The 25385-nt window shown below is 44.1% G+C and overlaps 1 protein-coding gene across 1 annotated transcript; it reads right to left on the minus strand.

Annotated features, from left to right (window-relative positions):
• Window positions 1-13631: 13631 nt before the first annotated feature.
• Window positions 13632-24478, minus strand: GSDMB (gasdermin B). Its single transcript, XM_054688617.1, has 11 exons — window positions 24250-24478; window positions 22258-22417; window positions 20602-20797; window positions 18899-18983; window positions 18546-18581; window positions 16948-16974; window positions 16387-16458; window positions 16109-16287; window positions 15845-15998; window positions 15081-15151; window positions 13632-14646 (listed from the first exon to the last, which is right to left on the minus strand). Exons 1-11 carry the CDS (start codon window positions 24476-24478, stop codon window positions 14503-14505), a joined length of 1353 nt encoding a protein of 450 aa, XP_054544592.1. The 3' UTR covers window positions 13632-14502.
• Window positions 24479-25385: the final 907 nt, after the last annotated feature.

Below are 25385 nucleotides of genomic sequence, written 5' to 3' on the forward strand. Positions count from 1 at the left end.
GACTTCCATATACCCACTCCAGCCCATGCTCTCCTCCCTCCCCAGCTTCCCCTATAATTAACATCTTGTATTAATATGATGCATGTGTTACAATTAACTAATATTGACACATTATTAACTCTAGTTCACAATAGTTCACACTAAGATTCTTTTTTTTTTTTAAAGATTTATTAATTTATGCATACAAGAGCTGGGGTACAGGCCAGAGGTGTGGGAGTGAGAAGATTCACCAGAGACAGAGTGGGGAACAGAACAGGCAGATTGACCAAAGTACACCCTTGAGGGGAGCAGTGGGCGAGTCAGGAGAGGTCTGCTGCGCCATGTGGGTTTCTCCCTGGCCACCTGGGGACGGAACTCGTGCTGCAGTGGCGGCAGGCAGCTTCATAGGTTGCATCTTAACACCTTGCGCCACCAGGAAGTCTCTAAGATTCATTCTTTATGTGGTACAGCTCTATGGCTTTGACACTTAATTGCCTTTGCTCCTTTGTCAAAGATCAATTGACTACAATTTATGGATCGGTGTGGGTCTTCTACTCTGTGCCATTTATCGGTTCACTTATTCTTTTGTCAGTACCACACTGTTTTGATTACTGTATAGGAAGTCTTAACTTTAGTTTCAGTCTTCTGTCTGTATTCTTCTTCAGTGTTATGTAAGTTATTCTGGATTTTTTAACCTTTCCATATAAACTATGGAATCAGTTTGCTAATAATTATAAAACAACTTTCTGGAAATCTGGTTTGTAATTGCATTGAATTGATAGGTCATATTGGAGAGAATTGACAACAATATGGAGTTTCTCTACCCAGAAGTATGAAATGTATCTCTAGTTCTATAATTTATTTCATCCAAGTTTTGTAGTTTTTTCTCCTTTAGATCTTGTACATATTTTCTCATTTAATATGTCATAAAATATGCTTCTTAGACTTATGCCTAAATATTTAATTTTGGTGAAAATAAATATTATGTCAAATTCCAAGTGTTCATTGCTGTTATTTAGGAAGTCAGCTGATTTTTGTATCTTAATGTTATATCCTGTGACTAGAATAGCTCATTAATTCCATTTTTTAATTTTTTTGGTCAATTCTTCAAAATTTTCTACATAGACAATCCTGTCATGCGTGAACAAAGACAGTTTTGTTTCTTCCCTCCTAATCTGTGTATCTTGTATTTCCTTGAGTTCTCGTATTGCATTACTGTGAACTTCCCACTACGATATTGAATAGGAATGGTGGGAGGGGACATCCTTACCTTATTCTTGATTTCAGAGGAAAAGCATCCAATTTCACACCATTAATGATGAGGTAGCTATAGCTTTATTAAAATAAATGTTCTTCAAGTTGATGAAGTTCTTTATTCCTAGTTTGCTAAAAGTTTTTATCATGAAATGGGTTTTGGTTTTTGCCAATGCTATTTATGCATTTATTGATAGGACCATATGATTTTTCTCTTCAGCTTGTTGATATGATGGATTGAATTAATTGATTTTCAAATGTTGAACTATCCTGCATAGTCAAAATAAAGCCTTTTTGGTCATGGTATATTATCATTTTTATACATTGTTGGATTTGATTTGCTGATTCTCTGTTCAGGATGTTTACATTTATATTCATGAGACATTTTAGTCTGTAGCTTTACTTTCTTATTATTATCCTTATCTGGTTTTAACATTAAGGTAATGCTGGCCTTATAGGATGACTTATAGGATGACTCTGCTTCTATTTTTTTGGAGGGTGAGGGAGGAAGATTGTAGAAAATTAGTATGGTTTCCTATGTTTGGTAGAATTCACTAATAAAACCTTCTCATTCTAATGCTTTCTGTTCTGGAGGGTTATTAATTATTGATTAAATTTCTTTAATAGATATAGTCCTATACAGATTATCGGTTTTTTCTTGTGTAAATTTGATAGATTGCCTTTCAAGGACTGAGCTATTTCATCTAAATTATTAAATTTGTGGGCACAGGGTCTCCTTGTGGCCTAGGGGTTACCTCTCAGCACTATCACCACTACAGCCTGAGTTCCATTCTGGCGAGGGAGCTAACCCACATATGGTGCAGCAGAACCTGTCCTGTCTCACCCATTGCTTCCCTTAGCAGAGTATTTCAGTAAATCCATCTGTTCTGCTTCCCCACTCTGTCTCTGGTGAATCCTCTCAAGCCCCGCACCTCTGGCCTACCCCCCAGTTCTTCTACACATAAATAAATAAATCTTTACCAAAAAACACAAATTTGTGTGTATAATGGTATTCATAATAGTCTCTTATATTCTTTTAATGTCCTTGGGATCAGGAATGGTGATCCCTCCTTCATTTCTGATGTTGGCAATTTGCGTCTTCTTTTTTTCTTTGTTAGCCTGGCCTGAGGTCTATCACTTTGGATTATCTTTCCATGGAACAAGCTTTTGGTTTGGTTGACTTACTTTATTGATTTCCTGCTTTCAATTTCATTGATTTCTGCCCTTAGTTTTTATTGGCTCTTTTCTTCTGCTTGCTTTAGGCTTATAGTGCTCATTTTCCTCTAGTTTATGAAGTTCGAAGCTTAGAATATTGATTTTTTATCTTCTTTTTCTAATGTGCATTCAATGCTATAAATTCCCCTCTAAGCACTGCTTTTCCTGAATCCATAAATTTAATTCTCATTTAATTAAAAACATTTTTGTAATTTCTCTTGAGAATTTCTGACCCATATGGTATTTAGAAATAAGTTGTTTACTTTCCAAACATTTGAGAATTTTCCACCTGTCTTATCTGTTACTGATTTTTAGATTAATTCCCATTGTGGTGTGAGAGCATTCTTGTATGATTTTTATTTTTTTAAACTTGCTCAGGTATTGAATTATGCCCCAAAATGAGATCTGTCTAGGTGAATCTTGCATGTGAGCTTGACGTAGAATATATGCTCTGCTGCTGTTGGGTGAAGATTCTATAAATGTCAGTTAGATCCTGTTGATTGATGGCACTATTCACTATTCACCTATAGCCTTACTGATCTTCTGTCTATTGATCTGTCTCTAACTGATAGAGGCATCTGGAATTTTCCAGCTATAATCGTGGATTCATCTGTTTCTCTCTGTAGTTGTTACTTTTTGAACTTTTTGCAAAATTGGCACATGCCATATTTTGATGCTTTGTTGCTAAGTGTATACACGTTAAGCTTGTTATATCTTGAAAATTCACCCCTCTGTCATTATGTAATGCCCCTCCCCCCTTGTCCCTAATAATTTTCCTTGCTCAGAAATATGCTTTTTAAAATATGCTTTTTAATAGCTACTTCCAGAATACCAGTTTTTTAATGCAATGAGCACAAAATCATATGTGTATTTGTATCTTCCTATATCAATAAAATCTCGACATCTTTGGAAAAGATTTATATCTAACAGGAATTCACATATTTTTGAGCATCTTTTATAAGCACTTATTACTAATTTCAGGCATTATAGTAATGCTAATAGTTGTTCTAATGTAAGTTAACTCACAATCTTGCTCTGGGCAAACTTTTCTCAAATTTTATACTTCATTCTTTCTTATCGGTTTAACATCTGCAAAGATTTCACCAGTTACTTTGCTTATGGATGTTGAATCATGAAAGCATTTTTAAAAATAATTGTTCATCCTTTCTCACCAAAAACAAATGTATACACAAGTCATTAATAATGTAAAAAGTTGGAGACTTTTTTCTGTTCAGATTCACTGAACTTCAGACCAAGAAAAAATAAAATTATTTCTTTTAGGATAAGTTTTTTTTTCTCATTTCTTTAATATCTGCTTTATTTTCTCATTTCTTTAATATCTACTTTATAAAAGAAAAATGTGCAGTGCTGACTATGTCAAATTCTTAATTAGTATTTTTATTTAAGACAATGGAATATTAGAAAATATATTCAGTTGTATCTGTTATGGCTGTTGAGAGGAAAATAGAGTCCTAGACCAAAGGAAGAAAAGTGAGAAGGAAAAAGAAAAAGAGAAAATAAATCAAAGAAACAGGAGGATATTTAGGCCCAAACCTCTTAGCAGCCACTTGTTGCTTATAGAATAAAGCACACATTTGTGATATTGCCCCCAAAGAAGTGAAAATTATTGCAAAGCAGAGACTCTAAGGTGTTAGAATGGTTTATGATATTCCAATTATATAAGCAAATATACAAGGTTTCTGTGGTGATTGAGGGGAAAATATATCTTTAAAAGCTCCTAAATGGCAGGGGGAGGTAGCCTCTAAGTGTCTGGTTTCAATTAATTTTCAGCCTTGACCCCTATTATTTCCACTTTGGGGGACTGATTGAGCTTAATGCTATTTCTTCTAGCACTAAAGATCTTATTACTTTGGCCCTTTTCTTCTAACCAGACTCACCTGGCTGCCTCCAAGACAAACCAGTCTCATTCCTCATGTTTAGAATGTTTCCCTTGTTAATTCCACTTTCTTCAAAACATTTCTTCCCAGATAGATCACTTTCTTCTTTAAATTTATTGTCTCCCACTACTAATTTTAGCACCTAATCACACTTCTGTTATAGTTATAAGGGCAGGAAGGACACAGGGCAGGTTTTCTGATCCAGCAGATGGGGTAAAGGAGGAGAGAGTCCTGGAGCCCTCAGTGGCTTTTACAGGCTTTTATTGAGATTTACCAGGTATACAGCAAGCAGAGGTGCAGGGGGCCCGGGGGTGTTGGGAGGCTGGGAGGCCTCCCAGCCCCCAGCAAGTCTTCACTCTATCTGGGCTCTCCGGCGTTCTCTGGTGGCCCTGTTCTCCGCTCCTCGTGGTTCTCTTCCTGCTTCTCTGCTTCTACTGCTTCTCTTCTGCTGGGGTCCCTGTGATGCCGCCCGTAAAAGCGGCGTCTTAGCCCAGGTTAATCCCATCTACATATGTCCACACCCCACTCCAGGTGCCCGCCATCAGGCATGCATTCGGGACCACAGGGTTCTGTCATCTCTCCTAATGGCGGGAGGACAGAAAAGCCTGATACTTTTTACCTTCCCCTACATAGTTTACATTTTTGAGCCTCTTCCCTTTTATAAAATTAAAGGATTATATTCAGGATTCTTTTAACACTGACTAGCTATATTAAGAACTTCCTCATACTACTTTTGAATCCCCCATGTGGCAATAGACAGAATAGCCTTAGTATTTTTTGAGAGTTTTTTTTAAAAGATTTTTTTATTTATGCATACAAGAACTGGGGTTCTGGGCCAGAGGTGTGGTGGGGTGTGTGTGTGTGTGAGAGGATTCATACAGTGAGACAAGATACTTGCAGAGAGAGCTGAGGCAAAGGAGGCATAGTTCCTCATTGGTACTTAGTCTACACGCCCACTTAAGTAACTTCAGATGGTAAAATGCCATGGGCCAAAATTATTAAGAAATAATGACTATTTTTTTATGAACTATTTTACTCTGAGGATGCAATTTTTCTGGCATGACACTGTAAGTAAAATAAGCTTGTGTCTACTGGTCTATTGGAGTTCTTCCATCTTGATCCAAGTTCTGTCTTCTGCTTTATTCAGTGGGAGCATCCCCACAATGCTTCTGAGAAGTCTTCACAGTACCCCCTGTTTTTCTTCTCAATTCTGCATTCACAGTGCTGATGCATGTATGTAGTATTTGGAAGTCACTTTCCTCACGACTACCAAGAGTGTCGCTATTGAATGGAATTCTGTACTTTGTGCTGTTCAGTGTATCTTCCAACACTAGTGGGTTATTAATAATAAACTAGTGAACATTTGGTTTCCCATTTGTTCGATTCAACAACCATTTTGCCTTGTGTGTGGTGCTTATAGCATTATGCTTTGAATTGCAGGTGTCATATCTTCACACATCATGGATGCACTCAAAATTACCTGGATAGGAAGCAAAAATTCTGCAAGTGAGTTACTAGGTGTAATTATGAGAGAATCCATTCCAACTTCCACCTTTGATTCCTGAACTATTCTATGAGGCAGAAAGCACTATACACTGGTCCCTGGTTCAAAGCATGTAAAACAGAACCTCTTCATCCCAGTGTCCTCCCAGCGACACTTTATAACTGAGGTGTTAGTAAGCTATTTCACTTTTCAATTATGCCAGTGGCTTCTGGGTGATGGCATATGTTGTAAGACCATTTCAACCATGGTCACGAACCCATTACTTCACTTTGTTTGCTGTGTAGTCAGTTCCTTGATCAGACCCAACACCATGTGGAAGACCATTGTGGTGGGTAAGCACCCCCTGAGCCCACAGGTGCTGGCAGAAGCATTACAACAAGCATGGATCACAAATTCACATCCAGAATATTTGTCTGTTCTAGTAAGGATGACTCTGTCATGTGGACCATTTTATTCTACGAGATAATAATTAATTTAAAAATTAGATACACAGGTTAATGAATATAAGAGTGTGTTGAGAAACTAATGCATTACCTTTTTATTTACAATAGCACATCTCATTTGGAAACAGCAGAATTTTATGAAAGTGAGAAATAGAATATGAACAATAGAGGGAAATGTCTGTCCCCTTAAAATTAAAAATCTCCTTCTTGCAGATAGAACCACCCCCAGAACCATCTTAGAGCGGTGAATGGGTTGGGAGGTCCAGAGGAAGCTGCATTTGCCCCAAGTGGTAGTTGCCGGTGTATAGCACCAAGAGCCAGGCTCGCTTTTCGGTGTTCTCCACGGGGTGATCAGCAAACCTCATGTCCTCGCAGTAGGTGGACGTATTTATTGCTCACACGTCATAGCATGGAAACAGGTGCAGCATGTTAAGTAGTTTGCACAGGTTAAGTAGTTTGACCAAAGTCCCACAGCTAATAGAGGCAGAGTTGGCATGGAAGTCTCCAGAAGCTCGACACTTAATTACTGACTTAATTCTGATTTTTGTAGTGTTTTATCTTAATAAGAGATAACTATTCTTGACATTTTATATGAGTCCTTCAAACAAAGAATTTTAATGGGGAAGTGCCCATTAGGCCAGTAAGATAGAAGAACAACAAAAAAAAAATGTCCAGTGGGGGGGGGTTAAAGGTGAACGTTGATGGTTTGGCATGCAGACCGCAAGTCACCCCGTTCCTCTCTGGTGATGTCAGCTCTGTTTTCACTTTTCTTCCTCTCAGAAAATTCCACAATGTAAGCACTGCTCTTGAGTTTGTGAATTTTTTTTCCTATACCAGAAAGTTGTTTTCTGGTATATTTTGTTTTCATCCTCCAGTGTCCCCCTTTTGCCCTTTAGCATGCTGCCATATTGGCATCTTAACTGTGCCCACCCTTGGCAAATTTTCCTTACCCCACAGCCCATGCCTCTGATAAATGCTGCTCAGGTCCCTTCTTACCTTTCTGCTTCTGTTTCATAAGCTTCTTTACTCCCTCACAAGACAGAACATGGAGAAGCTGAAAGATGAGGATGGCTGTCTAGCTCTATGAGTGGAAATAGTTTCACAATTAAAAACAAAACCTAGCCATTATGCTGTGCACCTTAAATTTAAAACAGTGGTACATCTAAATTATATCTCTATAAAACTGGGGGAAAATCAATCTCAAGAAAAAAGTAGGTTTTGTTTGTTTTAAAATGATAAATATCAGATGATTTCACTTATATATGAAATATAGAGAAACCGAACAAAGGGTCAGGAAAAAGACAAAACCTGCGAGCTGGCACACAGCAGGGGAGGGGAAAGGAAAGGGTCAAATCAAGAAAAAAAGCAATTTTAAAGTTAAAACAGTGGGGTCAAACACATATCACTGCCAGGTTTGTGCAGATGTTAGTGGCCTAGGGAGGAAATTATTTTCGTACTGAGGCAAGCTTGTGATTTCATCAGTAATCCAGAATTGAAAAGTAGCCAAAGAAAGAACTTTTCTATTTCTCACTGAGTCAGAGAATTGTAGCTGTCAGGAAATAATGAAACTTCAGCTAGTATGGCCCAATAATGAATTATGTAGGACCGAAGGCCCCTGAGGTTGCAGAAACATGGTTGGTGCCAAAGTGCAGTTCCAGAAAGACAGTGTTTATTTTGAAGTCTGCTATCACTTTGGATCATCCCAGAGGAACACACTGATATCTGGCATCAGTCTGGAAGGAAATACAATGAAGGTGTTTGGAATACAAAGAAAATAAGAAAACAGGAAGCAAAAAAAGAAGTTGGGGAGGAGGGAGGTTAACCACCAACCACTGAATAGAGAGGTTGCGCATATCTCAGGGCAGAGGAAGTACACATCCTGGTGAATTTGAAGTCATTGTGTTGCAGATGTAGGTCACACAACTTGGACAACAGCTTTAAGTTAGGCTCCTGGGCCACACCTGATTTCTGAGATCATTTTTTGGGGAATGTGGCTCACATAGAAGGAAGTTATCCAAATTTTATTTTCTAATTAATTAATTTTATATATTTTTTACATCATTGTTCATTTTTAAACAATGATTCCCCCCACACACTCCCAGGTGTAGTTCCCATAGAATTTCCTTCATCAATGCACCCGTGCACCATCACCTCAGTCCCCTGTGCGCCTTCCTCCCTCTCTCCCTCCCTCTGATCCCTCTCCCTCCTTCTCCCCTGCAGGGTGTCTCTGATTTATAATTTTAAAATGCAGGGCCTCCCTGGTGGGGCAAGAGGTTAAGCACAGCACTGTGAAGCTATCTGCAGCCTCTGCAGCACGAGTTCAACTGACCCACATGGCGGAGCAGACCTCTCCTGTCTCCCCTGCTGCTCTCCTCAGCAGTGTATTTCAGTCAGTCTGCCTGTTCTGCTCCCCACTCTGTCTTGGGTGAATCCTCACACAACCACCACCACCACCCGCATCTCTGGCCTGTACCCCAGTTCTTGTATGCATAAATAAATAAATCTTTTTAAAAAATTTTAAAATGCAAGGGATTAAGTCCCTGGTGGCGCAAGGGGTTAAGTCTCAGCACTATAAAACTATGCAGCCACTGCAGCAAGTGTTCAATCCCCCAAGAGTTCAATCCCTAGCCAGGGGGCTGACCCACCTGGCCCAGCAGACCTCTCCCGTCTCGCTGGCTGCTCCCCTCAGCAGTGTATTTCAGTAGATCCACCTGTTTTGCTCCCTACTCTGTCTCTGGTGAATCTTCTCACCCCGGCACCTCTGGCCTGCACCCCAGCTTTTGTATGCATAAATAAATGAAGTAAATCTTTTTTAAAAATGCAGAGGAAACACTAAATTGAAGGTGGAGAGAGGAGCCTGTGCCTCCCTCTTCTTTCCTTACGGTGCAGCTCTGCATCTAGCGGCCGGTGGTTATCAAGCATCTCACAAGACATGTCTCCCTTGAATGACTGAAGAAAAGTGAGAAAGACACCTGCCTACAACCGGGAGACCCCGGCTTTCTGATTCTAGTCCTGGCTCCATCATTTTCAAGCAAAGAATGGTTTGTGAACCCTGCTGAGAGGAAACTAATACCAGTTTCAAGCTCTCTTACAATGTACTTTGTGCCATCATAATTTGTATGAAAGAATTTTGTAAACTATACAAAAAAGTTAAGACTATATTAACTTGTGGGGCCTATTATAAATGGGAAACTGATTCTGTTACAGAGCAGCCCCAGTATAAAACGGGTTGTGTCCTCACTCGCGCACTTAAAAGGGACTTGTAAATACTCCACTGCAGGCCCACACAAAAGGTTAATAAAAGGTTTATTTACAAGGGAACGGGAAATGAGGAAATGTACAACTCAGGGAAAAAATAGGGAAATAAAATCTTAAATGGGTCCTACCCGATTAGCCGACCTGGAAACCCAATGGCACTCTGAAAACTGGCCAAGAGCCACGAGCTGGCAGAGAGCCAAAAGGGGATCCCCCCAAGGCCCACGTGTCTGGTTTTATACCAAACCTAGCTGCTTAACTCCACCCTCAGGTCCCAGCCACCTTCCCTTTGGTGGTGACGGGATTTGTCTTTCCCAATGTCCTGATGACTTTGGTCTGGAGTGGAGGTGGAGTCCACAAAGCCTGTATGGAATTAGCTCAGGACATCCTTTCCCTCTAACAATTCTACACATCCAGAAAGCCACAGCTTTCAGTATAATTTGTATTCATTCAATCAATTAGCTTGTATTTACTGTCTATACTATGCCCAGTAGTCTCAGTCTCTGTTCCAGGGGGCACAGAATGGGGAGCCTGGGTCAGTTAGTAGTGCCACGTGTCATTGTAACCTAGATGGCGGCTCAGGGCCCTCTGTCCCTTGGAAATTTAGGAGGCAGATTTAAGGGAAGATTTCATATGGAGGGAAAATGCACCCTGGCTAACACACACACACACACACACACACAAGCACGCACGCACACACGCACAAAATCTAGTGCTAAAGCCAACCACCCCTCCCGCTCTGTGTCTCTCTGTCTCCCTTTCCTTCTCCCCCCAACTTTTATTGTGAAATATGCACACAGAAAAGTACATTAAACAAAAAGTATACATTAACATATAATTATAAAAAATCTGAGCTACCCACTACCCAGGTGAAAAATATTTCTAGCATCATCCTAGAAACACCCGCCCCTTTCAAGTGCCTCTTCCTGATGATCTCATACCTCCTCCAAAGGTGACTCATGGCTATTTTCCTTCTTGAAGTCTTTTTTGTTTTTATTACTCCTGTTTTAATATGTAGAAAGAATCATATTGAATATGTTCTTTTTTACCTTGATTCTTTCAAAAGATTAATCTTATTAGTATCCACTGTAGTTGGATTATGAAAGGAAGATTATTTGTGTCCATTGCTATATAGTCTTCTTTGTATATGAATACATATCAGTTTGCAGTTTGTTTATGCATTCTGTTGTTGGCAAATATTCAAAATGTTTCCAGTGTGTTGTTACATCCTACTAAAGGAAATTCATTTTTTTTTTAATTTTTATAAATAATTTTTTTTTTTGCATAGAACTGAGGTGTAGGCCAGAGGTGCAGGGAGGGAGGGGAGTAGCTCACTGCTGAGGGGAGCAGCGGGAGAGACAGGAGAGGTCTGCTGCGCCATGTGGGTCAGTTCCCTGGCCGGGTGTTGAACTCAGGCCTTAGCACCTTAGTGGTGATAGCACTGAAACTTAACCCCTAGACCACCAGGGAGGCCCTTGATGAGTAGTTTTTAATGTTAATACAGTATTTTGCTTTTCGCAATTAGAGCTGGAATTAGTTTTTATATATACTTGGAGTAGGCATCAAATTCCTTTCTTTATCACGTGGCTACCCAAATGTCATGACGCTATTTACAGAAAAATCTAGCCCTTGCTCACTAATCTGCAATACTTCTTTATTTATCAAGTGGCAATTGATACATGAGAATCTGTCTGAGCTGTCTCATCTATTTTCTGTCAATGCCTGTTTTAATGAGACACTAAATTAGAGCTTTTATAATCCATCTTGATATCTGGTAAAGCAAGTTCTTCTACTTTGTTCTTCAAGAATCTCATGGCTAATTTTACCTCTTCACACTATATATAAATTTTAGAATTGGCTTATTATGTGATACACGCAGAGAACTGTTGATACATTATTCGGGTTGCATTGAATCTGTTGAGAATTGGCATTTTTACAATACTGAATTTTCCAATATTTGAACATAGTATCTATTCTTTTAAGTATTCTCAGTTCTCTCAATAAATTTTTACAATTTAATGTGTTAGAACTCTTTCAGACCTTTTCTTAAGTAAATCCCTAGGTATTTCATATTTTTAGTGCTTTTACCACTGGTATTTTCCAAATTTCTTTTTTTTCTTTTTGCTGATATATGTAAAATATAATTTATATATATTGATCCGCTATATTATCTTATTCATTTGAATAATTTATCTGTAGATTTGTTTTCTGTATGCATTAAATTATCTGCAAGGCATAGCATTTTCTTTTTTTAAAAAATCCTTTAGAGGTTACCAGAGGTGAAGAGTGTGGGGTGGGGGTGGGAGAAGGAATGGAAGGGGGTTAATGGAGGGAAAATAAAATTTTTAAATTTAAATATATTTTTTATTTTTTTGCTTACTCTGCATGCAACACCTTCTACATAATGTCAGCTAGATAGTTAGTGACAGCAGGTACCTTGTCTTGTTTCTGATCTCACAGAGAAATCTTGTAACATTTCACCATTAAGTATGAGCTATATACTGTAGATACTTTGAAATATACCTATTATGTTAAAGAAATTCTTTTTTTGGTAAGATTTATTTATTTTTGCATATAATAGCTACAGTACAGGCCAGAGGTGGGGGGTGGTGGTGAAAGGATTCACCAGAGACAGAGTGGGGAACAGAACAGGCGGATTGGCTGAAGTACACTGCTGAGGGGAGCAGCGGGGGATACAGGAGATGTCTGCTGTGCCATGTGGGTTGCTCCCTGGCCAGGGATCGTGCTGCAGAGGCTGCAAACAGCCTCACAGTTTATGTCTTAACCTCTTGCGACACCAGGGAGGCCCTGTAAACGAAATTCTATTCTTAGTTTTCTAAGGATTTTTATCATAAGTGGAAATCGAACTTTATCAGATGCTTTTTCTATATCAAGATGATTTATAAGCATTCGGAATCACAAAAATTGCATCCTTGTTTCTTCTTAAACTATTACCATAAGTTGCATTTTTAATGTTAAGCCAAACTTAAAATTCTAGATAAATCTAGCAGTACTAATGTGTTACCCTTTTTTATTGTGATTTGAAGTTTTGCCACGCCTATTCCTGCTCCCTCTCCCTTTACTCTTCACAGGTTTTTTCCCTACTAAGTCTCTCACATGTCTAATTTCGTTTAGCACCTTCTTCTCAAGAAGACCAGACATAATGTTATCCTGTCTCTGGCTTCACTTGCTCAACTTTAAGTCTGTGAGAGTCAGCCATGTTGTTACGTGTGGGGTAGTTTGTTCTCTTTTATTGAATGAATGTTCCACAGTGTATGCAGCTCTCCTAATGTTATTGGACATATTGGGCAATAGCTTTCAGCTTGGGGCTCTTATGTTAACGCTTTGAATATGCATGCCTTTTGGTGAAGACATTATGTGCCTTTCCCTTGAGTATATGCCTAGGAAGCAGAGTTGCTGGGTCTAAGTATATGTTTAGTCTTGGTAGATACTGCCAAGCAATACCCCAAGTGGTTGACCAATGCACACTCCAAAGGCACTGAGGAGAGTTCCCGTTGCATTGATACAAATTTTAAAAAACTGTAGTTCAAACAGATTTATGTTACAGCATCCTAATTTCATGTTTAAATGATCCTTTTAAATAGATAACTGCATCAAGAAGATGAGGTATATATACACAATGGAATATTATTCAGCAATCAAAAAGATAAACTCATGCCATTCGCAGCAACAAGGATGGAGCTAGAAGGAATTATGCTCAGTGAAATAAGCCAGAAGGAAAAAGAAAAATATTGGATGGTTTCACTTATAGCAGGAATATAGGGGAACCAAATAAGACATCGGTGCAAAAAAAATAATAACAGTACAAAACACAACAAAGCAAGAACACATAATTATAAATCAGAGACATCCTGCAGGGGAGGAGGAGGGAGAGGGATCAGAGGGAGGGAGGAGCACAGGGGACTATGGCAATGGTGCACGGGTGCCTTGGGGAAGGAAATTCTTTGGGGACTCAATCTGAGGGGGTGGGGGGAAGCAAATAATGTTCAAAAATAAAAAATATAAATTAATTAATTAAATGAATTTTTTTAAAAGATTTATTTATTTATAACAAGCACTGGGTACAGTCAGAAGCGCAGGAGTGTGAGAGAATTCACCAGAGCCAGAGCGGGGAACAGAACAGGCAGACTGACGAAGCACACTCCTGAGGGAGCAGTGGGTGGCAGGAGAGGTCTGTGCGCCATGTGGGACCCTGGCCGGTGCCAGGGATCGAACCAGTGCTGCAGAGGCTGCGGGCAGCTTCGCAACTCAGCGCTCAACCGCTGCGCCACCAGGGAGGCCCTAAATGATTCTTTTAAACACTGATACATATACATAGGAAAAAGTTAATATTCGCCAAAAATGTTGACAGTGATGATGTCAGAGGGAGAAGGGGAGATCACAGGGCACCTTTACTGCCACTTTGAGAAATATTTAAAGTGATTTACAATGATCATATTTTTTTACTTTTAATTACATTGTCCTAAAAATACTAAGCATAACTAAAATTTCCCATTTCTGATATATTTCCTTGTTACATAACATTATAAATCATTGAAAAACAGCAGCTCCCTGTCACACTCCTCTGGCCCCCTCAATCTCCCACCTCCTAGCTTGAACTTTTTTTTATTACTTGGTACTTTCCAAAGGTCTTTTGCAATCTTTATCTGCTGCTTCTTTCTCTTGATCCTTATGGGTTTATATCTTCCCTTTTGCTGTACTGTCATGCAGTGAGGTTTCAAGAGGGAGAGGAAGTTAACGTGATCAGTCTACCACTTTTAATCAGGAGTCCTTGCATGTGGCCCAGGCTTTGGGGCTCTTATCATGTAGTGAGTGGGGTGTATCAAGGAACAGAAGCTGATTGTTTAAGGACATCATTGTGGAGGATAGTGAGGATGGACCTGGGAGGGGGACACACAGAAGTTTGTGGGGAGAATAGAAAGAGCAAACACAGTTAGGAAGATTCAGAGGAAGGCTTCCCACTCAGCAGCAGCAAGATGGAGACAACGACATAAAGGGCATGGAGGTTGGGAGTCTCAAGGTCATCGTCCACATTGGGGGGCTGCTCATCCCCATTCTGCTTCAGAGTAGACTCCACCTGGAAGGAGACCACACAGGTTATAAAAGCTAGGAACAAGGAAACATAAAAGAAATGCTGAATACTTTGCCATTGCCTTGTCCTGCAGCCATGGCAGGAGCACTAGCCTGCTGTGGCGCTCCTCCCTGCCGAGCCTGGACAGCCCTGTGCCCCCTCAGCATCGACGGCACTGCTGATCATCGGTTTGGGCGTACAAGAATGTACCGACAGCTACTCTGGGACTAACCATTTTCCACCACCCTCCTCTTGCCCATATGCAAACAACGGACAGTCCTGAAAACTGTATACCCAGGGAATTGCCACAAACCGGCTGCATGATGTGAGCTGACAGAGAACTGTGAAGTAGGAAGGGACTGTTCCCTGGGGTTTCTGGGTCCCCAGAGACCTGGCGTTCACCTCCTCTATGATCCCGGCCCTCAGCCAGGCTGTCTTACCTGGTCCTTCAGCTGAGGCAAGGTCCCCGCCTCTCGAATCTCATCCACAAGCTGCAAATCCTCAGACAGCTCTGTGGGGATTAAAGAGGGTGATTGCAGAGAGGAGAGGCCCCCAGTGGGTCAGGGCTTCAATTCTGGTAGGACGCAGGACAAGGAGTTTCCCGAGAGCCCAGGGGAGTGTTGGATGCGGGTTATTCCGAATGGACTCCCATTGGGGCTCCTGCTTCCCTCTTAGCTTGTAGGAAGCCCATGTGCCAAGGGGGAGGAGGAGGCGCCTAGTTTCTGAAATGTGAAGGTCTCTCACAAAGTGCAGGGCCTCCCTGGTGGCGCAGCGGTTGAGCGCTGGGTTGTGAAGCTGCCCGCAGCCTCTGCAGCGCCGGTTCTATCCCCGGCTGCTCCCCGGCCACCGGAGGAAGGTCCTGCATGGCGCGCAGACCTCTCCTGCCGCCCGCTGCTCCCCTCAGCAGCGTACTTCGGTCCTTCTGCCTGCTCTGCTCCCCACTCTGGCTCTGGTGAATTCTCTCACCCTCCTGCGCTTCTGACTGTACCCAGTGCTTGTATAAATAAATAAATAAATCTTTAAAAAACAACAACAAAAAAAAAACCCAAAGTGCTTATCTCCCTGGCAGACAAAATATTAAAAAAAAAAAAAAAAGTGTAAAGGGCAATGTCTACCCCCTTCCACCCAAGAAGTGGTTCCCCACAGGACTCTCCATGGGGCTCAGCATTTCCTCCATGCCAGCATACATCCAGACCCTACTCACCAATCAAGGCTTCTAGAAAGTTCAGGACAGCTTCTGCGCGTTTCTCTACCAGGGCCCCAGTATTATTAAAGAGGCACATCATGAGAGTATCCACTGTGTCGTCCTCCGTGTCCTCCTCCAACTGCAGCTCCCCAGAGCACAGGACCACAGACACCTGGGGCCAGAAGATGGGGGAGGTGAGCACCGACCGGGGAGACACATCTCTGTGGGTCAGTCTCCCTCCCCACCGGCTCCTCCCTCTCTCTGCCCAATTGGGTCTCTTACTCTTTGCTGCAGATCCCGCAGCTGCTGCACATCCTTCTTGAGGCAATCAAACAAAGCTTGTTTCTCCTTCTCAGTCAGATCCTCGAGGATTTCCTCCATGTCCTCCACCTTCTCCTTCAACTTCTCAAAGTTTCCAAAATCCTCCAAGTTTTCAGAATCCTCCAAAGTCCCAGACCTCCCTGTAGAGGCAGCAATTAAGAATCTGGCCTGCCCAGCCCAAAGTCTCCACTCCTGTTCTCCATACCCCACCCCTTACCTCCCCCTCTTCCAGAGACCACCTCTCTGTATCCTCCTGTCTTCCAACATTTTCCTGTTAACGTGAAGCACTTTCTTCCCAGACACCCACCATCACTGCCTCCCACCGACCCCTTTCATCTCTCTGGCTCATGCCCAGTCTGGCACCAACCCCAAGTTCTTCTCCTCCAGGTAATCAAACTTATTTAGTCCTTGGTAGTCAACACGCAGTCCTTGGACCACACTAGGAGTGGTGAGTGTGTAGAGGGAGTTAGAGCAGGTTCTCAGCCTTGACTGTGCCTGAGAATTACCAGAGAGTGACTGAAAATCCTGACACTCACACCACACTCCGATCAATTAAATCAGACTTTTTTGAGGTGGGACTCAGGTATCACTAGTTTTAAGCTCTCCCACGTGAGAACCACTGTGTTTAGAGGAAACAGGTGCAACTTCCAGACTAACTTGAAACCTGCTTTGGCCTGTGCCTTAGTCTTCTCCCTCATCGCCACCGCCCCCCACCCCACACACACACACAGCTCCCCCACTGAGCTGCAGTCCTTGAGCCCACAGGGGTGAGCCTGAACACTGCTGGCTCCAGTCCTTACCTGTGCAAGCTGCATTACCACCTTTCTCTGCAAAGAGAGCAAGAAGAATCTCAGAGAGTCTTCAGGTCCCCTCCAACTCCCCAATGGACATTCTTTTTTCAGCAGTGGAAGTTTTTATTCCCGGACACTGAACCCCCATCCCTGCCCACACCAGGGAGCCTGCATCCTTGTCGTCGTCGTTGTGCATACATGACAAGGCACATGAATGCAGAGCGAGCCCTGTATCTGAGACCCTTCCCACAGCCTCGAAGACAGGCAGCCAGGGGACTATGCCAGGTGGCTGGCAAAGAAACGAGCCCCAGAGAAGGTTCAACAAACCCTTCGTCACTCGGCAAATGTGGTTTACCACAGGGACTGAATTTATCTCCTAACTGGCCTCTGTTATGGGACTTTAGAGTGATAGAGATTCACTCTCTTGAGCTAACAAGACCTTGCCAGGACTGAACCTACAACTTGTACAACTTCCAGGAGTTTCTTGAATTTTCTCTCTTTTCTTTTTTTTTAAGATTTATTTATTTATTTATACAAGCACTGGGTACAGTCAGAAACGCGGGTGGGTGAGAGGATTCACCAGAGCCAGAGCGGGGAACAGAACAGACAGACTGATGAAACACACTGCTGAGGAGAGCAGCAGGCAGCAGGAGAGGTCTGCTGCACCATGTGGGACCCTCACCTGGCGGCCGGTGATCGAACCGGCACTACAGAGGCTGCGGGCAGCTTCGCAGCCCAGTGCTTACCACTGCGCTACCAGGGAGGCCCAGTTTCTTGAATTTTCTACCACATCCAGACCTCTCTCTACCCTTTTCTGAAAGCTAAGTCAGTACAGCACTTTTTGGGACCCAGGGAAAAAATGAAATTCCAGAGGAAGTTTCAGGCAGAATCTCATGGATCTTGTAGTCTAACCCATTAACTTAAAGCTGGGACAACCGTGGCTGAGGAGGCCAGAGAGCTAGAGAGAGGCAGAAGCAGGACTGGACCCTAGATTGTCTGACCCCCAGTCAGACAATGGCACAACTCCTTCATAGCCACTATTATGTAAGAACCGGCCAGAGAACACAGAGTTTCCTCAAGCAATAATCTTTCAACAGGGCTGTGAGCCCAGGGTCCTGCACATTCACCCACACAAAGCAGGTCAGAGTGGTTGGAGCCAGGAAGGCAATGCGCAGCCCAGTCTACTTCTCCAACGGGCAGATTTTTCTCCTGCCCTTACCATGGTCCCCACCCCTGGATGTGCCCTACTGCATTTTTAGCCCTAAAAAGTCTCTAAAACAGTATCCCCTGGCTGTGCAAGGGGTTAAGCACTGCACTATGAAGCAATCTGCAACCTCTGCAGCATGAGTTCGATTCCAGGCCAGCCATGGAGCTACCCACATGGCGCAGCAGACCTCTCCTGTCTCGCCCGCTGCTCCCCTCAGCAGTGCACTTTGGTCAATCTGCCTGTTCTGTTCCCCACTCTGTCTCTGGTGAATCCTCTCAACCCCCGCATCTCTGGCCTGTACCCCAGCTCTTGTATGCATAAATAAATAAAATCTTTAAAAAAAAAAATAGTATCCTTGCCTGTTGGAAATGATGACCAGGAGGCCCAGAGGCTCACTCACCTGGGAAGGAGTTTTTTTTGTCCAGGACAAATATATCTAAACCAGCACAAAAAAGAGAAAAAGAATGGAAAAGCTGTTATCAGAAAATCAGTTCTCTCTGTAAGTTCTTCTTTCCAGTCCCTCCCCAGTCCCCATACCCTGCTAACCCACCAAAAAAAAAAAATAATATTGGGAATCCACACATCCAGGGAAAAAGGAATGTAGAACAAATCCCGAATCAGCATCAGGCCTTCTCAGTCCTCAACCCTCCCTCTGCCTTGGAACTGCCACCCCTTCAAGCTGACAGGGGCCCCTCCAGGCTGACAGGCTCCGCGGTGAGTTCAGGCCCCCTCTCCCCGCCAGGTCTTGCTTACTCATAATCCCCTCGTTGTGGAAAAAGAGCTGCTCCACTTGGTAAGCCAGGACCCGGTCGGCAGGGATGGTCACTGACCTTTCGTGCTAGAAAAGAAGAGCTCTTGTTGACTGAGGCCTAGGTGCTTTGCATAGTTATCATAGTTATCTTACTGATCTCCCAAACAATACTGAAAGGCAGACAAATTATTCCCACTTTATAGATGAAAGAACCGAGGCTCAGGGAGGGTCAGTGGGTGAGCCTGTTTTGCTAAAAAATGGCAGGTCTGATCGAACCCCCATCTGTCCTCCAAAACTCAGTTGTTTCATGGTTCACTCAACAAATGTTTATTGAGGACCTGTTTTTTCCAGGCGCTATGGCTCCTGCCCTCCAGCTGCCTAGAAAAGGAGGCAGACTATGAACAAGCACAAAACAAACAAAAAACCCCACCCATGTAATTATGAACCATGGGACCTGATGTTGATTTGGAGATGCTGGGTTCAGGGATTGGGGTCCTTGGCTTAACTCTGGGACAACTTTCACCAGAGCTCCCCTTTCAGCGGCGTTTCTCCACAAGACTGAGGCACTGAAGAGAGCACACAGGACATCACAAAACCCTGGCCAGCAAAAGATAAGCTCAACTAGAGATAAGCTGACAGCAGTAAATACTCCAGCAGACACTTCTGGCAGGAGAAACTCCTGCCCGGGCAGTAAATTCCAGCATATCCCCTCCTGGCAGGAGAGACCATGTCACCCTCCACCCTTCTGCACCAAAAAACTCCGGCAGTAGCCTCACCCTATAAAGACCTGAGCTCCCATTTGGGGCACGACTCTTGGCCTGCAGAGAGTTGTCACCTCACGGACTTTCAATAACGCCCGCTTTTGTCTGATACTCTTGGTCTCCTTTCTTTTCTAACTGACATTATATCCAAAAGGGCAGGTTTATTATAAAAAGGGAGAGAAGAATAAAGGAAAACTTGCACAGACACAAGCGGGCAGAAAGAGATGCCCGCTCTTTCTGAGAGATGCCCCCAGAAGGGACAGGTTTGTTAAAAGAGAGGTCTGTAGTCACAGGCAGGCAGCCCTGGGAGGAAGCTGCCTCTGCTGCTCAGCAAAGGGAGAAGGCTGGTGAAGAGAAAGAAGCACCTGCATAGTCCCAGGCGGGCAGAAGGGCCGCTGCCCCTTGCCAGTGCAGAAATTGCACTGATGTAGTCTTCCTTTCTTTGGCAGGGTTCATTCCTTTGCGGAGTTAACTTTTGTTGAATAAATTACTTCTAGGGTATGACTAGGTCGATTTGTAAGTACCAGTGGTTCTCTACAATGGCCCTCCCTCTCCATTTTCCCACCTCTGGCCTGCGGGTCACGTGATGGCAGTTGGAGCCTATGGATTTTCTCTTTCTATTGCTGGCTTAATAACTATGCTAATCTCTTCTACCCCCACCTCCAGCTTTTGGCCTTGTGATGCCTCTTTTCTGAAATTTCTGCTTTTAGCCTCCATAAGGAAGCACTATGTGCTAGCAAGCAAGTGATAAAGGGGTTCACTAGAGAGTAACAGGGGAGGGAGTAGCAATGCCACACAGCCTACCTGGGGACAAGAAGAGAAATCCTAAGAAGTCCAAGAAGCAGGCAAAATTGCTGAGGGAGGTCTGAAGAGAGAATTTGCAGTCTGGGATGGCACCTCTGACCTGCAATGGGTGCACCTATCCCTGCCTCCTGGATACTTACATGGTCTTTATATGTGGCTTCACCACGACCATCGCTGGAAACTGGTGGTGCCAGTACTTGGAAAAAAAATGTTCTTCTCAAGTTTTTTTTCAGGGTTTCCTCCTTTTCATTCCTTAGAATTCCTGACACCAAATACAGGTCTCCTCTCATGTCACGGATTGATTTGAATGAAGCAGGTAGTTCCTCCTTCAGGTTCCTGGAGGTTGAGGAGAAGAGATGAGAGCTCAGGATCTCAGGGGCCTCACTCCCCAGTGGCACTGCTCCTTCTCCATCAGCAAGTTCCTAGTTGCGATGAAGTGCTTCTGAGGCTGAGAAACCAAGAACCACAGCACCCCCATGGAAGCCCACTTTACCCACTGAAGGGGTCAAGGGTGCATGTGGGCGAGGAACCCCTGCAGCTGTGGAAGGTTACAGTGTGCAGCACCCTGAGATTCTTCATGTCATTTCCTCTCACCTTCACTAGAAACCTATGGTGGACAGAACTGCATCCACTTTTCATAAGAGCACACGGAGGCTTACAGACAGGTTGTGAAGACCCCGGGTCACGCAGCTGGTAAGTGCAGAGCGGGTCTGCATGGCTGCAAAGCACATGCCCTTCCTATGGCATGGAGAGAGGCATCCGCGCAGCCCACACGCCCCCTTATCTGAGAAGGGGCTCCAGCTCCTCACACCATCCCTGGACGCATCTCTGCTCCATAAGGAGATTCACTTTGTGACTTAAAGCAGCCTGATGGTGCTTCCGATGTTTGCAGCCAAAAGACTCTCAAGACAGACTACATCCTTGCTGCTGATGACCTTGCTCTAGCTATCCAGGACTCTCCCCCAACTCTACAAACACACAGCACATAGCCTCACCCATTCTAGAAAACACTGATCTAACTTAAAAAACTCCAAGGGCCCCTCCCCAGCAATACTGAGGTAGGAGAAGTTCAAAAGACCTAAGATTTCATTAAAAGCCTTTCCATTTTCCATTATAGAGAAAAAAACAAAATATCCACCCCACCTGAGGAAGACTTGCCCAGGCACCTTCCCTTAAGCTTGTCCACCCTTCCCAACAATTCCAGCTGGGGAAGGAAACCCCCACACCAGCAACAAATGATGGCTGCGAAGGTGATGTTGTCCCTTCAAGCTGGAGGCACATGTGCGCCGCTCTCAGAGCCTCTGTGAGTCCTGGCTGGTGCCGCCCTGGTAGGGTCAGGGTGACTCTGTGTAAGAATCTACTGGGGGTTCTATTGCTGGGGTTAGCAAATAGATAAGGAGAGGTTAGGAAAGTCAGTCCCGGGTCACACGTTCCAGGGAGGAGAAGGAGGTGGGAAGCACTGACTCGCCACAAGGCCAAGTGAGATAAGCACAAAATACAGACTTGGGCAACTCAGAACAGGAGCAGAAGAAAGCGGCCACTTGGGCCAAGGCCAAATAACCAATCACCCTGGATGGCGCTCCAAGGATGGAGTAAAGTGGGGACCTCCAAGTATTCTTGAAGCTGCTCCTAGAAGAGCAAGCCTCCTGGGGTAAAGGAGGAAGTTGGGGAGAAGGGGTGTGGGAGGAAAGGGTGAGAGGCTATACCAGCCTGGGTACCCCCATCTCAGATGCCCTTGGTGCCCAAGAAGGGCTTCTCCATTTCTCCCTCCCTCTGCTGCTCACCTCCAGCCTCACCTGTTGTCAAGGGAATCCAGATCTTTCTGGGACATGAAACGTTGGCATACACTGATTTCTTGAACCTGGGACTGTTGGACGCCCGCTCCAACTCTTACTTTTAGGGGTAATTTCACTGATAATTTTGTGTCATCCTGACACTCCAGTTTAACTGTTGGACCTGGAAAGAAAAGGATAAAGGTCTCACTGAAGTTCACCCAAAAGATTTCTCCAGAAAACCCTCCTGGAGCAGCCCCACCCTGCACTTGTCTTTACCACCCCCTTCTGAGGGAGTCCTCAGCTCCCCAGCAAATGCTGCTCTCACCAGGGGTCACCAAGGGGTCACACTCTGCGCTCTGAGCCTCTCTGCTACAGTCTTACCCAGTGATCCTGGATAAGTCCTTAACTTCTTAGGATCTATTATTTATAGAAGAAAATGTTAATAATGCCTGCTTCCTGTTCTAGTGGAAATTAGATAAAACAATGCAGCTGAGCACATAACTAAGTGCCCCTCAGTGCTCAGTGTGAGCTAGTCCTACTTAACTACTTGAGAGGCTGAAATGAGATAAGGAAAAGTAAAGCTGAAGTATCAGGAGCCCCTGCCCATCAAGAAATAAAAATTAAGCCGAGCGCCCACTGTAACCACCCCATATGAAGATGGAGCAGATCTAGTTGCTGAAAATCAGTACAAATTACCAACCTACTTCATGGTGAAGGATTTTTTTAAAGTCTGTTTTCACCTCTGCCTCTGAATTTTTTTTACACAGACTTTTCCTTCAAAGAAGTTAACTAACAGTCAAAATGTTTATCCATACATACACTTTGCCCCTCTCCCTGGAGAGTAATATGATCACTGCAAAACCGCCTCATCCTAGTTTAAAGTTTTCTTCTGTTTACAGTGAACTTGTCCATGGGCAAAATGATTTTTTTTGAAAACTAGTTTCTAATAAACTGTCCCTTGGCAATTTGCTTTTCAGAGATTGACTCAGATTGGCAAATGCTAATCTGAACTTTTCAGTTCAGTTCAAGTCCCTTGCATGCTGCTCACAGGAAGGCTGCCCCCGGCACTGCTCTTGGTCACAGATGTCATCTCCAGGACGCAGCAGGTGCTCTAAACTGCACTGTGGTGTCCGGATCCTGCTCATGTCTGCTGAGACCCAGTAATGGGGGGGTGGGGGGTTGGTGGCAGTGGCTGCCCAGGCGATAAAGCTACTCACCACCGGTGGAGGCACTGCAGAGTCTCCAAGTGAGGGCTCAACAACATTTACTGGGCTTCTGGAACTGGAGAAACCCCAGGAATAGCCCATCTGGGAATCCCGGGATGGAGCAGACTCCGCTAGAAAGACCTTCAAGGCCTTTGGGAGCTCTGCTCTCACCAAGTCCCACTTAGTCATGATATCCAGGGAACAGGAAAGGATAACACTGACTTGACCGGCACCAAGAGCATGAGCAGTGCTGAAATTTACTGAGTACTCCTTCTCGGCAGCCCCAGGGACAACTGATTGGCATCATTTATCTCATTTGATTCTTGCAACAGTTGGCAGATGAGGAGACAAACCAAGAGAAAGTACCTTGTCCAGAGGTCTCCCAGCCGGAAGCGGCAGGGCCAGGCTTTGCAACCCGTGCTCCCAAGTCTAAAACCTGCCTCCTTTCTCAACCACTGAACAAACAGCCTTTATTTATCCATTTAAATGATAAACATATGAACCCATGAGAAGACCCCAGCTAATTTAAAAGTAAATTATTTGCAAAGGGGGAAAATGGGACAGGAAAGCTACTTGGGAATAGTAAACTATATTTACTTACAATATAAATAAGTTTCCTCAACCCGCCCCCTCTTCCCTCCATGCAGTCCTTGCATTACCCAAAAGAGGCGTGTGGACATGGACATACAAATTCCACAGTGTCTGTGTGACTGGCTGACTTGGTTGATGGCAATGGGGAGTTGAGAGTGGGGTGCAGTAGGAGCCGGTGAAGTCTCATGTTGACCAGGTCTCCGTGATTCATACTGACCTTGTACACTAGAGTCCGTCACGTCACTCTCCGTACTCTCCAGTATGTCCTCCAGAGTGAGGCCTGTGCTGATGTAGTAGCACTGTCCCCAGAAACTCCTCCTTCCCATCACCAGAGATAAGTACTGAAACTTGTCAGAACTAACAATGCTTTTGGCAGCAATCATAGATCCTCCACTATCCAACTCTTTAACCACAGTTTTTGTCATCTTCTCGAATATGCTGGGCATTGTTCCTGGGCCAAGCAGGAAAAGAAAGTCAGTTTCAGTTTGGAAGAGAGTTTCGCTTCACCTTTTTTTCAATCTTCTACCTTTGGCGACCTGAGGCCAATGAAGAGCTAAAGTGGGTAGGAAACCAGGACCTGGCATCATTTGCCTTCCCTGTTTCTAAAGGTGAAGCGGTCACTCCACACCGAGGAGGAGGGACTGTCACAAATGATGGTTCTCCTGGGCCCCTCGTGGAACCCTCCAGAGGAAAGAAGGAGCAGCGATTCCCAAAATGGAGAGCGAGACCTGCTCTCTGCATCACCCCACGGCAGACTTGCCCCCTTGTTCAGGGGGGCCTGTGGGATGGGAAGGCAGGTCAACCACTGCCAGCCAGACCTCACCCAGTTTCATGAACAAGGACCCAAGAGGGATGAGGTGCAGGGCTGCCCCAAATTATAGACTGGTGACTTCTTCCCTCAGCTCTGACTCCTGCCCCCCCCATTGCTGTGTTCTGCAAGGCAGTCAGTTAAAGGGGTGCCATTTCCCAACAAGATGGCCGTGGGTCAGCCTCAGAGGAAACAAAAGAGAAAGTATGGTGTATGAGAGCCACTTGAGCTGCGTGCCCTGGACAAACACCACCCCAGATCCTCTCGCCTCAGTTTCTGGTCACCTTCTGAGGGTCCTTACATGTGGAAATTTAAATGAGTTGCAGAACCCTACTTGGGGCAACTCCCCCAGCTCTTCCAGGTATCTACTTGCACCTGTCTATCTCCCCTCCGCCGCAGGCAGACAGGCCTGTCTCCACAGGCCCACCTCTGTTCAGTAGCAGCTCTCTGTCCCTGCCACATCAGACCCTGCAGGCTCTCTTACCCCCAAGTCCTCCTTACTCTCTCCCCTTCCATTGATCATTCTACAGTTCTGCCTCTTGAGA

Source organism: Talpa occidentalis, unplaced genomic scaffold (assembly GCF_014898055.3).
Source record: "Talpa occidentalis isolate TD23 unplaced genomic scaffold, MPIMG_talOcc4v2.1 talOcc4.7, whole genome shotgun sequence".
In the NCBI taxonomy this organism is placed as follows: Eukaryota; Metazoa; Chordata; class Mammalia; order Eulipotyphla; family Talpidae; genus Talpa; species Talpa occidentalis.